Source organism: Monodelphis domestica, chromosome 5 (genome assembly GCF_027887165.1).
Source record: "Monodelphis domestica isolate mMonDom1 chromosome 5, mMonDom1.pri, whole genome shotgun sequence".
Lineage (NCBI taxonomy): Eukaryota > Metazoa > Chordata > Mammalia > Didelphimorphia > Didelphidae > Monodelphis > Monodelphis domestica.
Window position 1 is genome coordinate 306925502 of NC_077231.1, and position 14469 is coordinate 306939970.

Consider the following 14469-nt stretch of genomic DNA (forward strand, 5'->3'; position numbering starts at 1 on the left):
TCTGTCTCTGTCTGTCTATCTATATCTATCTATCTGTCTGTCTGTCTATCCATCTATCTATTTCTGTCTGTCTCTCTGTCTACACATCCATCCATCCATCCATCCACCCACCTATCTGTCTATCTGTCTGTCTATCCATCTATCTGTCTCTATCTGTCTGTCAATCTATATCTATCTATCTGTTCTGTCTGTCTATCCATCTATCTATTTCTGTCTGTCCTCTCTGTCTACACATCCATCCATCCATCCATCCACCCACCTATCTGTCTATCTGTCTGTCTATCCATCTATCTGTCTCTATCTGTCTGTCTATCTATTTATCTATCTATACATATATATAGTCAATAACCTGATATTTCTTATCCAAAAATCAGGCTCTTAAGAATATTTTAAGCATAACATACAGTATGGCTTGCCTATTGGCCAATAATTCATGGCAGAAAAATACTGCTGAGAAGGTGTGAGCTACAGGGCCAAAGGGAAAAAGCCAACCTTACAGGATCATCCCTTGAACCCAGAGAAGTAGTCAGCTGCCCCCTGGAGAACCAACTACCAAGGCACAAGGAATTTGGTAGAGTGAGACCAAAGCTTGGGTTATATTTTGTTGTGGGGACGGGGATAAAATATGGGAGATGACTTGGCTCCAGAGAACTTAACGAGCCCAGAACATCTTTTTTTAAACTCTAAAAATGTATTCTATATAGATGTATATGTGTGGGTTTGTGTATTTTTAAAATAAATAATATAGCTATGTAAATATATAGAAATACATCTATATATTGTATAGAGATGCACGGACATACATTTTTATAGATATACACATGTGATTTTTAAGGTTTTTACGTATATACAAAGTGCATGTGCATGTACTGACCACACACGTATGTGTGCATATATGTATATGCACTCTATTGTGTGTTTATACATTGCATGTGCATGTGTATTTATGTATTTTGTGAAAAGAACATGCCCAAATGCTGAGGAGGGTAACAAAGGACCATTCAAATCTCTGTGTACAGTAGCTTCAAGGCTGAATCTACCACACACTGGTGAGGCCAGCACAGAATCAAGGGGCTTCACATGGCCTCCGTGAATGGGCACTGTCTCCTTCTCAGCTCAGGTCTTGGCCATCTACAGCAAGTGCTGACAGAGCCTTCCAGTGTCGGCAGAAGGGCTTGTTCTCTGGTTCCTCTCCAGCAACCAGATAGCCACAAGAGGCAGAGAAGACCTGATTCCAAGCCCAGGCTCTCCTTGCCTTTTTCTGCTAGGTTTTTTACCTTCAATGAAGCTAGAAATTCTCAGTACTGGTTCGGAACCCTTCCTGGTACCTCTAAATATCTACAATAGCAGCTGAGGTGGCAGCTCCCATGGGAAGCCTCCCCAGTCTTCCATACACATAAGCAGAAAAGGAAGGAAAGAAAGGAGGAAGGGGAATGAGGGAAGTAAGAAGGAGGGAGGGAGGGAGGGGAAGAGAGAGAGAGACAGAGGCAGAGACAGAGACAGAGGACAGAGAAGAAGGACAGAGAGAGAGAAAGAGAGAAAGAAAGAAAGAGAGAGAGAGAGAAAGAAGAGAGAGAGAAAGAAAGAAAGAAAGAAAGAAAGAAAGAAAGAAAGAAAGAAAGAAAGAAAGAAGAAGAAAGAAAGAAAGAAAGAAAGAAAGAAAAGAAAGAAAGAAAGAAAGAAAGAAAGAAAGAAAGAAAGAAAGAAAGAAAGAAAGAAAGAAAGAAAGAAAGAAAGAGAAAGAGGGAAGAAGAAAAATATTTTATAATTCAACTACAGGCTAGATAAATTAAGAAATAAATGTAGATTACGATTCTCTCTTTTTTTAACGTGGGCAATGTAAAATGTATTGCTCCTCTATTTTTATGTTAGAAAAATATTACTGAACAAATGCAACAATTTTTAAGTATTTCAAAGGTATGCCAGAGTCAATTTGAATCAGATCCTGATTGTTAAATTTACAGTGTATATATTTATACCTCAGAAATAGAAAAAAAATGTTACAAAGCATAAACAATTTTATGGTTTCATTCACTGTCTTGCCTGGCACTTAAAAAGCTCTATATAAATGTTAGTTATTATTATTATCATTGTCATTATTGTCTGGTTTTAAGGAAGCAATGAAGAAAATTTAATAATGCATATTAAACTTCAAAATGTGTTGTGTGTACATTTCCTCCCTTGCCCTGGAGAGCTGGTTGTTAAACACTCACCAGCCTATTTTCTATTATTTTAGTTCTATATAAAGACTAGCTAGCAGAATAAGGTAGAAGAGAAAAAGTGAAAATAAAGATGGCGGCCAAAGACATGGAGATACACACACACATGCTCTCACATACATATATACACAGTAGAGTGTCCTATATTGTGGACTTTTAGGATGTACCTTAGTTTTAAAACCAAGTTGCATTTGTGCAACAATAGGCACTTCCTGAAGGCCAAATGAAATTAAATTGAAGGCCAGCAGTGGTGCATGGGCCAGAGCCTCCCCACTTCTGCCCTAAACCACTCAGTCCTCCCTTCCTGTAGGCACAAACCTTCCTCCACCCTCTACACTGCCCCTAGCTTGAGAATGTTGGGCACAGAGTGGAATTCCCAGGAGTGTTTCTCCCCATGGCCAGCATGGTGGGTATCCCCATCCCTCCCAGTCCCCCTGAGATGCTGTGCTTTCAGACACCAGTCTCAGACCCATCTCCTGCCCATTGGAGATCTGACTCTGAACCACTTGGTCAGGAATGCCATAATGACTCAATCAAAAAATCTACCACCATAAACTATGTTCCCCAGCTTTGGGTTTTAGAACCTCATGGAGCTCTGTGTGGATGATGGGGCACACAGGCTGGACCAAGCACTGCCTCCCACCCAGGCTCCTATTTTCCATTTTCTGGGGATTCTGAGCCACAGCTGATGCTGGTTCAGAACTCTCTGAAGTCTCATCTCTCTCCCTGGCACCGCCAACAGGGAGTGAGCTAAGAATCTCATTTGGTTCTCTGGGCTTCAGAGCTTTTTGCCTTTGCCCAGACGTTTTCTGGGTTTCCATTTTTTATTAAGCAATCGGCCCCTTGTAAGTCAAAGTGGAATCAAGCTGAGGGGAAGGGACATGAAGGGGTGAGCTTTAAAGGCTGCACCTCTCTTCAGTCAACAGGGAGGGAGGCTATCATTCCCAGGCAGGCACCCGAAGCTTGGGACATTCACATGTCTTGACGTGATTCACAAAGGTCTTTTTTCTTTTCTTTCTGGGGGACTAGAGAAATGTCTGATGGGAAGATCTCAGACTGTCTGTGTGGTCCTTTGGACAGAGAGAGACATCACCTGAGCTGAGCTGCCCAGAGGCATCTGGCCTGCACAATCAGTCCCTGGGTCACTGCCTGCATTTTCTTGCTTTATAAACTTGCTTTCTGGCTGCACTTTCGGGATCCAAGTTTGGCTGGGATTTCTCCAGAAACCCCTGGGGTCCCGCCACTGGCCAGCAGTCTTGGGGCTGCTTTCCAGGCCAGTGCTCCGTAAGAAAGCCCCAGAGGCAGAAGATGGTGAGTTCTCTGAGCATACTTTGCTACCACCCTTTGCTAAAAGATGTGCTTTGTTTTTCCTGACCAGAAAGAAATGGGGCTGAAAGGGGCTGAGGAGCCCATTTTTAAGACAGAGCCTACATTTACAGCCATTTCACTTGATGAACACAGAGAAAGAAACTTAAAAAATATACCTTTATCCGATATGGGAAGAAGTGGCATACGGCTCTTCATATCATAGAAGCTTAAAAATAGCACTGGAAAGGGTCCAAAAGGTCATCTAGTCAGACCCTTTGATTTTACAGGTGAGGAAACTAAGGCTCAAAAAAATTAAATGACAGGCTTACAGGAGCATGGATGTATTCCTGGAAGGGACATCACAGGTCATTTAGTCCAATGTCTTTATTTTACAAAGAAAGAAACTTATGCTTACAGAGAAGTGAAATAACATGTTGAAGGTCACAAAAACAATAACTAGAAAAACCAGAATTCAAACCTAGGTCCGTGGACTTCAAAATCAGTGTTGTTTCCATTGTACATGGGACTCTTTTCCTTTAAATTCCTGTCAAGCAGAAAAAACTATTTTTATGCATGTCCCTTATTTTAATATCTTTTAATACAATATTCTGATCTTAACCACCTGGGTACCAACTCCACCAATGCAGAACACATCCCATCCATCCCTTCTCATCCTATTCAGTTATCATCCATACCTTTCTATGAATCTTCTAAAGGAGGGGGGGAATTCATCGAATGCACAGGTGGCATTTTCCTACCTATCTGATTGTTCCATCTCAGTTTACCATGCTAGAGCATCATCTTTATTATTTTCTTAACCATGGCTGTTCTCCAGAGTCCTGTTCTTAACTCTCTTCTTCTTTTTTTGTTCTATATGATCTCTTTTGATAATGTCAATAGCTTTAACCATCATCTAAGAAAAGAAAGAAAGAAAGAGAGAGAGAGAGAGAGAGAGAGAGAGAGAGAGAGAGAGAGAGAGAGAGGGAAAGAGGGAAAGAGAAAAAGAGAGAAAGAGAAAAAGAAAGAGAGAGAGAGAGAAAGAAAGAAAGAGAAAGAAAGAGAGAAAGAAAGAGACAGAGAAAGAAAGAGACAGAGACAGAAAGAGACAGAGAGAGAGAGAAAGAAGAAAGAGAGAGAAAGAAAGAAAGAAAGAAAGAAAGAAAGAAAGAAAGAAAGAAAGAAAGAAAGAAAGAAAGAAAGAAAGAAAGAAAGAAAGAAAGAAAGAAAGAAAGAAAGAAAGAAAGAAAGAAAGAAAGAAAGAAAGAAAGAAAGAAAGAAAGAAGAAAGAAAGGAAGGAAGGAAGGAAGGAAGGAAGGAAGGAAGGAAGGAAGAAAGAAAGAAAGAAAGAAAGAAAGAAAGAAAGAAAGAAAGAAAGAAAGAAAGAAAGAAAGAAAGAAAGAAAGAAAGAAAGAAAGAAAGAAAGAAAGAAAGAAAGAAAGAAAGAAAATGGCTTTGACAAAACGACCCATGACCATTGAAAACACAGGGTAATTTCGCAAATGCAATCCAGCCGGCTCCCTTCCTCCTAATCAGATCTGGGCTCAGCTCATTGCCCATCTGCATTGAGTTTCTTTTCCTTTCTCTTCCCTGCCTGGAAAAGATTCCAACAAGCATTAAAATGGCCAAAACTGGAAAACAAAAATAAGCCAGAAACTAGGTAATCCGCCATGAAAGTGGAATTAAGAACTCAATGGGACCTTGTCGATTATAGACATGTTTATAGATGAGGAAAGAAGCCTAGAAAGGCACTGCCTGTCTACAAAGAACACTCACTGGTACTTATAAGGCACTTTACCTACATTGTCTTCATATCCTCATGACAGTCCTGAGGTGGGTTCCATTATCACCACTTTACAGATGACCAAACCATGGCCAAGTTAAGTGGGTGTCTACGCCTGAGACTGGATTGGACGGTCTTCCAGATCCCAAGTTTGGCACTCTGTCCACTGTGCCTTCTAACTGCCATATCAAGAGCACCACTTCAGGGTGCCCCCACCCAGCTACAAATCCTAACCTAAGCAATGTGGGTCCTTGAGATGCTGGCAAGGCTTCTCCATAACAATAACAGCCCCACCAGTTTCCATAATGGAGAGATGACTCAACCACTTCTGGTTGGTCTCAGCTGTTTGATATTATGCAAGTTACTCAACATCTCTGGGCCTCAGTTTCCATAAAAATGTGTCCATTCCTCATTGAAGCTATAAGGCCTCTTCAGTTCTAGAGCAGATTATCCAATGTGTGGATTTTCCTTGTTTGTTTGTTTTTTCCCCATTTCACTGCTCATTAGAATTGAGGCAGCTGGGGTGCTGGACCTCCCTAGGGCCAAGAAGACCTGAGTTTGACTAGATGTCCTAAATAGCCTTCCTCTCCCTTGACCACTGAAAGGGAGACTGTGTTCTTGAATTAAATTACATACCTACAATAGAAAGGAAGGAAGGAAGGAAGGAAGGAAGGAAGGAAGGAAGGAAGGAAGGAAGGAAGGAAGGAAGGAAGGAAGGAAGGAAGGAAGGAAGGAAGGAAGGAAGGAAGGAAGGAAGGAAGGAAGGAAGGAAGGAAGGAAGGAAGGAAGGAAGGAAGGAAATCTAGCCTCAATCACCTGTTAGCTCCATGACTCTGGGCAACTGACATAACGTCAGTTTCTTTATCTATAAAATGGGGATAATAACACCTCCCTGTTGTGAAAAGGAATGAGGCACTATTTGCAAAACACTGAAGACTTTTAGCAGCTAGATACAGGCTATTACTATGGCTATCCTCTGCGCCATTAAGGAAAAGGAAGTCCACTATGGACATACATAAGCAAAAAACTTTGTAATAGAAGGAAAAGAGTTGGAGAGAATTTGCCTGAGGGAGTCACTTGGGCTATCAGTGGATCTCAAGGACCTGCACCCAGGCTAATGAAGAATAATTCGAATTCCCTCCTGTTCCTCCATTTTATCCAGGGAACTCGGAACTCTCTGTAGACATCATGCCTTCTACTATCCTCCCAAGGAAACAGGGTGCCTGATGGGGCAGAAACAGGACCCTCAGCTTCACATGGGCCATTCTTTGGCAAGTCCCTAAGTAGATATCAGCCACCACCGCCCAGCAGGCCCCCTTGAATGCCAGTCCTGTCCCCCAAGCTAGTGAAAGAAAGAAGTACCTCCCTCACCTCCTCCGGGGGGAATCTGGGAGCCCTCAGAGTAGAGTACAGGCAGCCCAGGGTTGGCTGCGAGGACGGGATGCTTTCTTTGGCCCTCGTACTCATCGATCTGGGGCCCTTGGAGTCATCCGTAACCTGCATTCTCCTACCCACCAGTTGCTGCTTTGCTGGCCCCTCAGGAGGCCCCAGAAGCTCTGCCCTGGCCAAAGAGACCCATTGGGGAAAGATCCCTGCGTCTTTAAGGTCGGCCCTCCAAAGCCTTCGTGCCTGGGCTGGCTGGCACTCCACCAGCTTTTTCTTGGCTGCCTCTCAGGCTCCTCCGGTAGGAAATAGGCAGTAAAAGGTGGCTTGGCTTCTCCCGCCTCCCGCCTCCCTCCTGCCTGTGCCCCTCTGCTCTCACCCCTTTCGCCTCCGCGGTCCTGCAGGGCGGGGGGATGGAGAGGGGGCCTGAGGAAGGCGTGCCCATTACCCATGATGCTCTTCAATTTGTTCTATCCCGGGCACATTCCGTAGTCTGCCTGAGCCATCAGATTCACCACGAGGCACCAGGCTAGGGACGAAATCCATTCTTGGAAGGCCATCTCGAAAGCGAAAATTCAGGCAACAAAACGGGACAATCCGGGGAGACGGCACCCCAGCCCCTGGCTAGCCCCACTCGGGGCAAGGGAGCCTCTGCTCTCTCTCAGGAGAAGCGCGAGTCCCTCTGACCCCAAACATGCAGAGTTCTGAAAGGGAAGCGAAGGAATTGCATAATGGCGCCAGAGTGACAAACAGCATCCTCGTGGGCACCAGAACTATCAGGGATCGAGAAGGTGTAGACTTGCATTTAAAGAGGGAATTTCATGGGGATCAAAAACTCCCACTGCCAAGACTGGTGAGCATCTACCACTCAACTCACAGTCTGCAAGATCTGTCTGGACTTGAACCCAGCTCATCCCAAGCTCCATGCCCTATACAAGCCACTTCTCACTCTGCTTTTAGGAAAAACTCATTGCTAAGAAGGCACGCACTAGGTGCTTGGACACAGTAGGGGTTCAATAAGGGCCAAAGACATCAAGCCTGCATCTGATGCTGTAAGTTCTCCCTGTTATCTCAGGGTCCCCTCAGAAGCTGTGACAAGCCACTCCATTCTTTCTCCCATCAGACAGTCCTTCACAGCTGTCTTCTGTTCATGAATCTGAAGAGAGAGAAGGGAGGGGGGGGCCAGGCAGCTGCAAGGTTGATTCGTGCCCCCCCCCCACACACACACACATCATCTCTGCTTCCTCCAAGCTGGATGTCCTCAGTGTCTTTGACTGATCCTCAGTCCATGTCGGGGACTCAGGGAGCTTCATACCCCTGGTTATTACCATCTTCTGGTCAGTCTGCAGCTTGTGAGCATCCCTCCTAAAAGGTGGCACTCAGAAATGAGCTGCAGTACTACATACGACCTCAGATGAGGGCCACTAGGGAAGACCACCTTGGTGTTGTTTCTGAAGCTAGAAGATCCCATTCTCTCATTTTGGCTGCTTTGTCACACTGCTGATTCCTATTAAGCTTGTGGTCCACTAAAAACTTCAGATCTTTTTTTCATAGGGTCATTGCATTAGAACTGGAAGAAATCTCAGAAGCTAGCCATTGCATCCAGCCTCCTCATTTTACAGAGGAGGGACCTGAGGCTTGAAGAACTAGAGTAGCTTCTTCAGGATCAGACAGTTAGTGAATGAGTCTGAGGCAGAAAAAATTTAAACTCAGTTCTTTGTGGCACCAGGTTGATCCACTCTGCCACATAGCTAGCCCAAATGCTAATCATTCAGCCCACACCTGATTCATCTGTGAAGGTCAGACCTTGCCACAGTGGAGAAGACTCTGAGCCTCCTAAGCCTGGGGCCCCTCTCCTGGTTAACAGGCTCCAGTGATCTAAGATTCAGTCAGAAAGCGTCCAGAGACATCCCCCAGGCTAGAGATGCCCCCACTTTGCAGGGTGCTTCCTGAGAGCCTCCTGCGGGACCAGCTCTGGCTGGGCTCTGCTCAGGGTCCTGAACCCAGGGCCAGGCTGCCGGCTTTAGCACTCCCTTGGTTCTTTTACAGACCTACAGTCCAGGGCAGAGAATTCAGCTGACAGACTAAAAGACTGGCCCGGAGGCTGGCTCCACTCTCCCACTATATAGTCACTGTTTTAGACAGACAGACGGACAGACAGATGGGTGGACGGACTTATGGACAGATAGATGGATGGATGGATGGATAGACAGATGGACAGATAGATGGATAGACAGGTGGATAGACGGATGGATAGATGGATGGATGGATGGATAGATAGATGATAGAGAGAGAGAGAGAGAGATGGATGGATGGATGGATGGATGGAGGGAGGGAGGGAGAGAGGGAGGGAGGGAGGGACAGACGGACAGACAGACAGATGGATGGATGGATGGATGGATAGATGGAGGGACAGATGGACAGACCGAGGGATGGCTGGGTGGATGTATTTAAAATCACTGCTCTGAAAAGGGCACACACACGCACACATGTGCTCACAGTCAGTTACAATTCCCTTTGTAACTTTATGGCAGAGTCGGGATTGGAACCCAGGACGTCTGAGCCTCAACCAGGGCTCTGTCCCTGACCCCACCCCGGAGGGTCCCCAGGCACCCCAACGCCACCCCCTGTCCGTAGACTTAGAGTCAGACTCTTAAATCATACCATGGTTCAGCAGGGCGGCGCCTGGCCAGCGACTCCTCTGGGTCTCTCCGAAACCCCTCAGGCGCATCTCCCACAGCTAGGATGGGCACGAGGGGCCCCGGGAGGCAGAGTGCCCAGGGCTGGCCTCCGCCCCAGGCGCCGGGTCGGACCGCCTCTGAACAGGCCTCTTCACCAGGTTTGGTTTGAAATGAAAAAGTCTCTTCCGGCCCGTTCACCATGAGCTCCCTTCGCGCCCGAGGCTCCCGGCCATGGCCGACCCGCTCATCCTCCCGGGGGTCCTCCAGGGGCCTCGTGCCGCCAGCCGGCTCCCGGGGCGGGGAGGCTGCTCCAGGTCCGGGTGTGTTTGTGAGGGTCCTGGCGTGGCGCAGTCTCAGGGTGCCCGACGGCTCCCACCTCGAGGGGTGTCTAAGCGTTCCCGCCCCGAGCGTGCGCCGGTGTGCGGACCCGAGAACCGAGGGCGAACACCTCTGTGCGCGCGCCTGACTGTGTGCCAGCCTGCCTCACTGTGTTCGTGGGAGTGCCCAGACGGACCAGCGCACACGGGCAGGCTCAGCAGAAGCGGGGAGCGAGGTCTTGCAGGTCCCAAGCTGGACAGCACCGGGCAGGGCTAGGCAGGGCCGGGCTGGGCAGGGCCGGGCTGGGCAGGGCCGGGCTGGGCTGGGGCAGGCAGGCAGCACAGCTGGAGCAGAGGGAGCAGCGGAGGAGCTTCCAGCTGCCGGCGGGCCGCAGACTTTCCAAGTCCTCAGGCAGCCAGCGCAACCCCACACTTGGCAGCGGAGGGGAGGGCCGGGCGGAGGGGAGGTGGGCCGGGCGGGGAGGGAGGAGCTGCCCCTGCCATTGACTCGGGCTCCTTTCACAATAAAAGCCTGCCTGGCCTCCCAGACCCCAAGAGCCCCAAGTCCAGGTAAGGGCCAGGAGCCTGGCCTGGGGTCTCTACACAACAGAGAGGAGAAGCCCATGATGCCCCCGTACCCACACTGGCTCTGAAGTCGGTAGGACTGGGCTTTAGACTCGTCACTTTCCTCCCCTGGGCCTCAGTTTCTTCATCTGTAAAATGGGGAGGGGCTGTCACCAGATGACTCCTTTAAAGCACCTACTACATGCCAGGTGATCTACTAAGCACTTAACAAATACTTGTGGGGGCAACTAGGTGGTTCAGTGGATAGAGAGACAGGCTTGGAGTCAAGAGGTCCTGGGTTCAAATGTGGCCTCAGTTGTGTGACCCTGTGCAAGTCACTTCACCTAGCCCTTACCATTCTTCTGCCTTAGAACTAATGTACATGATTCTAAGACGGAAGGGAAAGGTTTAAAAATATACCTTTCGGTCTTCAAAACAATTCTGGGAGGTGGGTGCTGCCATTATTCCCATTTTTACAGTTGAGGAAACTGAGGCAGATGGAGGTTAAATGAAATGTCCAGGACCCCACAAGGAGGAAGTGTCTGGGGGCAGATTGGACTCAGGTCCTCCTGGCTCCACACACCAGCTACCTCTGGGCAGCCTCTCCATCTGGGATCCTCCAGGGAGGAGGCAGAAGGAAGTCCTGGAGCAAAGACATCATGTTGTGGCTTTATATGCTATGTTTTCATGCAAAAAGGATGGGAGGGGGAGAACATCAAGCTTTAAATCAGGGAAGCTGGGTTTAAAACCTGCCTTTGACCTGTAACAACTTGTCTGACACTGGTTTCTTCATAGATTTAATCTGGAAGGGAATACAGAAAAGGAAACAGAGGCCCATAGAGGGGGAGTGACTTGCCCAAGGTCACACAGCGGATCTGTGGTCCCAAGAAGGCCCCTTTGGCTGGACCACTGAGCAAAGCGTAACAAGCCTGGAGTCCCACAGAAGGAAGATCTCCCTGGCTCCTGGCTGCGCAGCCCATAGACAAGGGATCATTTTTCTCTTTTAGGCAGTGGCTGGGATTTTCCTTTTCTGGTGTTCAATTGGAAAACCTCAGCCCTGATCATTCCTCAGAAGCCATCGAGGTCCCTCTAAGTTGTTAGCTCATCAACGCAGGCAGGGGCCCTGAGGAACTGAACCACAACCGTGACTCACAAGTGCACCACATTCTAACGCCTTCTGGATAGACATCCTGCAGGGCAGTGAAGCAAGTATCATCCATCACCTCTCAGAGAGAGGAGGAACCGAGGCTCAGAAAGCCTCCTGAGGGACTTGCCTGTGGTCAAGCAATTGGACCCCAGAGGCACGTCTCCCTGCACCAGGCTGCCCCTTCGTATTGTGCAGATGGGGAAACTGAGGCATGGAAAGGGACAAACCTCCCCTTGAGGAGCTAAACTAGTTTTGACAGTCACGGTTTGACCCTTCCAGGATGCTTCAAGGGGAGGAAACATGGCCCGGGAGGCACTGCAAAGGATGAGGCTCGACAGAAGCAGAAATCACCCTGGGATGAGGCCACGCCAGAGAAAAGAAGTCTTCACTGGGGGATGCTCACAGCCCCTTCGATCTTTTCCACCCTGGGGCAAAGCCTGGTGGGTTCAGCCAATTTAAGGCCCTGGAGACGACAAACCTTCAGTTTGGTGGTAAATCATTTTCCAGAGAACCTACCCATGACTGAAAAAGTCATCAGCCCAAAGCCAGTCTGGCGAAGAGCTTAGCTGGGCTGACCCCAGCCCTTTGCCCAGCCCGTAGCTGAAGACCTTCCAGCCTGGTGGGCCAACAAGACTTTGGCTGGGTGGAACGACCCCAGGTGGTCCCTTGCACCCAGCCATTCCAGAGTCCACCTGGGCTGGTGGACCCCTTCCATGGCTTTGAGGAGATGGAAGTTACCGACTCTATTTCTTCCTTCGGGTCTTCCTGTCTGCCCTGCCACTGCCTCCTGATGTCCTCCAAGACTTTCCATTGACCCAGAATCTATGCCTCGCAGACCCCCAGAACTGTTATCTGACCGAGGCCCCCCGGGACCTTTAATGGGCCGTCCTCCCCATTAGAGCAGGAGCTCCTGGATAGCAGGTGCTCTCCCTTTTTCTATGGGTCTGGCCAATGTTTAACAGTGTTCTGGTTGGGCTGGGGGGATAGAAAGGGAAGGAAATGGTCACTTATACGGTGCCTACTATTGGCCAGCCTCTGTTAGTACTTGACCGCCATTCTCTCATCGGATCCTCAACAACCATGGGAGGAAGGGGCTGTTATGATCCCCATTTTGCAGGAGAGGAAACTGAGGCAAATGGAGGGTGACTTACTCAGGGTCCAACAGTTAGGAAGAGCCTGAGGCAGAATTTTAACTCAGGTCTTGTCCAGCCCTCAATCCACTGCACCACAGGACCTCTGCTAAGGGTCCATCCAATGCCATCAACAATTCTATAAATGGATCCAGCCCATCTCTTGTCTGAAGACCATCCCAAGCTGCAAGCGGCTCCTCCTGATATCAGTCTTGGGGTGCCGAATGTGGAGGCCATCGTTTGTGGCAAAGGAGTCGCCGTGTGCCCCTGTGGAGGGAGCATCCTTGGGGACAAAATCATACATAGCCAAAGTACCAAAAATGTATAAATCCCTTCTCTCACAGCAGCCCAGGGAGTCAGGGTTATTGGTCCCATCAGGGACTGCCTTTCTTGAACCCATGAACAAGTGCTGAAGCCAGGATTTGAACTGAGATTTCTTATTCTACTCCTATCATTGTAGTCAGAGTCAAAATACCTGGGTTCAAGTCCTGGCCACTTCTCCTCAGTGTGCCTCAGTTTCCCCAGCTGTAAAATTCGAGGACTGAATGAGGAGATTTCTCTGAAATCCCTTCCAATGCAAAGTCCTAGGACTCCAAACTCAAGGGTGTTTTCCCCTGGACTGTGTGCCTAAGGGGTGTCAGAATTTCCCCACATGCTCTTCAGACTCCTATTTTTCAGGGGTTTGATTTCCCCATGCTAATGAAGGAGGGGAAGTGTTTGGGTTTGGAATCTGTCCATTTTCAGAGATGTTGTAACAACAGGAATTCTTGTTGGAAGAGAGGAGAGGAACACATACATCCTAGACTCAGCAACCGAGCTCTGACCTGGAATGCCTGCCTACCTCATCTCTGCTTCTTGGAACCCCTAGCTCTCTCCAAGGCCCAGCTCAACAGCCACCTCTTACAGGAAGCCTGCTCTGATCTCTCACCCTGATCACAGGTCTTGAGCAGGAAAAGTCCTTAGAAGTTACGAGTCCCATCTCCTCCTTTTACAAGGGAGGCGTAGAGAAGTGAGTCAGAAAGTCCAGAGCTAGAAAGATGCTGAAGAGGGATTTGAACCCAGGTTTTCTTGATTCTGGACCCAGGGCTCTATCCACTAGACCACGTGGCCTCTTTGGATGGACCAAAGTCATTCCATAGACTCACCTGAAGAATTTCAATTCAAGACATTTATTAAGCTCCCTAGTATGCGCTAGCTCTACGCTCGGTGATGGAGATATGAGAATAAAACAGTCCTGCCTTCTAGGAGTTTACACTCTGTTGGGTAGGGCTGGGGCACAAGGAGTAAATGCTGAGGAATTTCAAAAGGGAGAGAATGTTTGGAACAGAAGTGATCTGGAAAAGATTCCTGTAGGAGGTGGTACCCGAGGGGTGCTTGGAAGGAAGTTAGGCATCCTCCAAGGTGGAGGAGAAGAGAGAGAGCACATCCTCGACCCAGAAGAGGAGACCCAGCAATGCATGGGACAGCTAGTGGACAGCTTGACCAGGGCAGAGCCCAGGGATGGAAGGGCATGGAGCAAGTGTGCAAAGGTGGCTGGGAGTCCGACTGGGGAAGGCCTTTCTGGGGAAACAGGACTGGAGGTTGTGATGAGGATAAACAGCTTTCGGGGGAGTGGGTCAGACAGGAAGGAGAGGGGAAGGTCGGGATGCTAGAGCTGGGAAGTTGAGGGGGTTGATAGCCTGGGAAGCCAGGGTGGCAGGCATTAGGCTGGAGAGAAAGACTGGGAGTCAGACACTAAACTCCCTGAGAGAGGGAGCAGAGTGATTCTGAGTCACTGCCATCAGTGCAGCAAGAGGAGAACATCCATCAACAAGTACCAGTTTTGTTTGGAGCCAAGACCTCATGGCCATGGGGGTCTTGCTGCTTTCTCTCTAGCACCTGAAGTCGCTGTCCAAGGTGGACGGGGAGTCCCCAAGATAAACTGCTCCCAGTTCCAAGTG

General features: G+C 48.5%; 1 protein-coding gene across 1 annotated transcript in view; it reads right to left on the reverse strand.

Annotated features, from left to right (window-relative positions):
• Window positions 1–10130, reverse strand: part of GASK1A (golgi associated kinase 1A) — a 60293-nt gene extending 50163 nt beyond the window's left edge. The window contains exon 1 of the mRNA XM_007505244.3: window positions 9355–10130. Within this exon, the coding sequence (XP_007505306.2) occupies window positions 9355–9357 (3 nt within the window). The 5' untranslated portion in view covers window positions 9358–10130. The remainder of the gene's footprint in view (window positions 1–9354) is intronic.
• Window positions 10131–14469: the final 4339 nt, after the last annotated feature.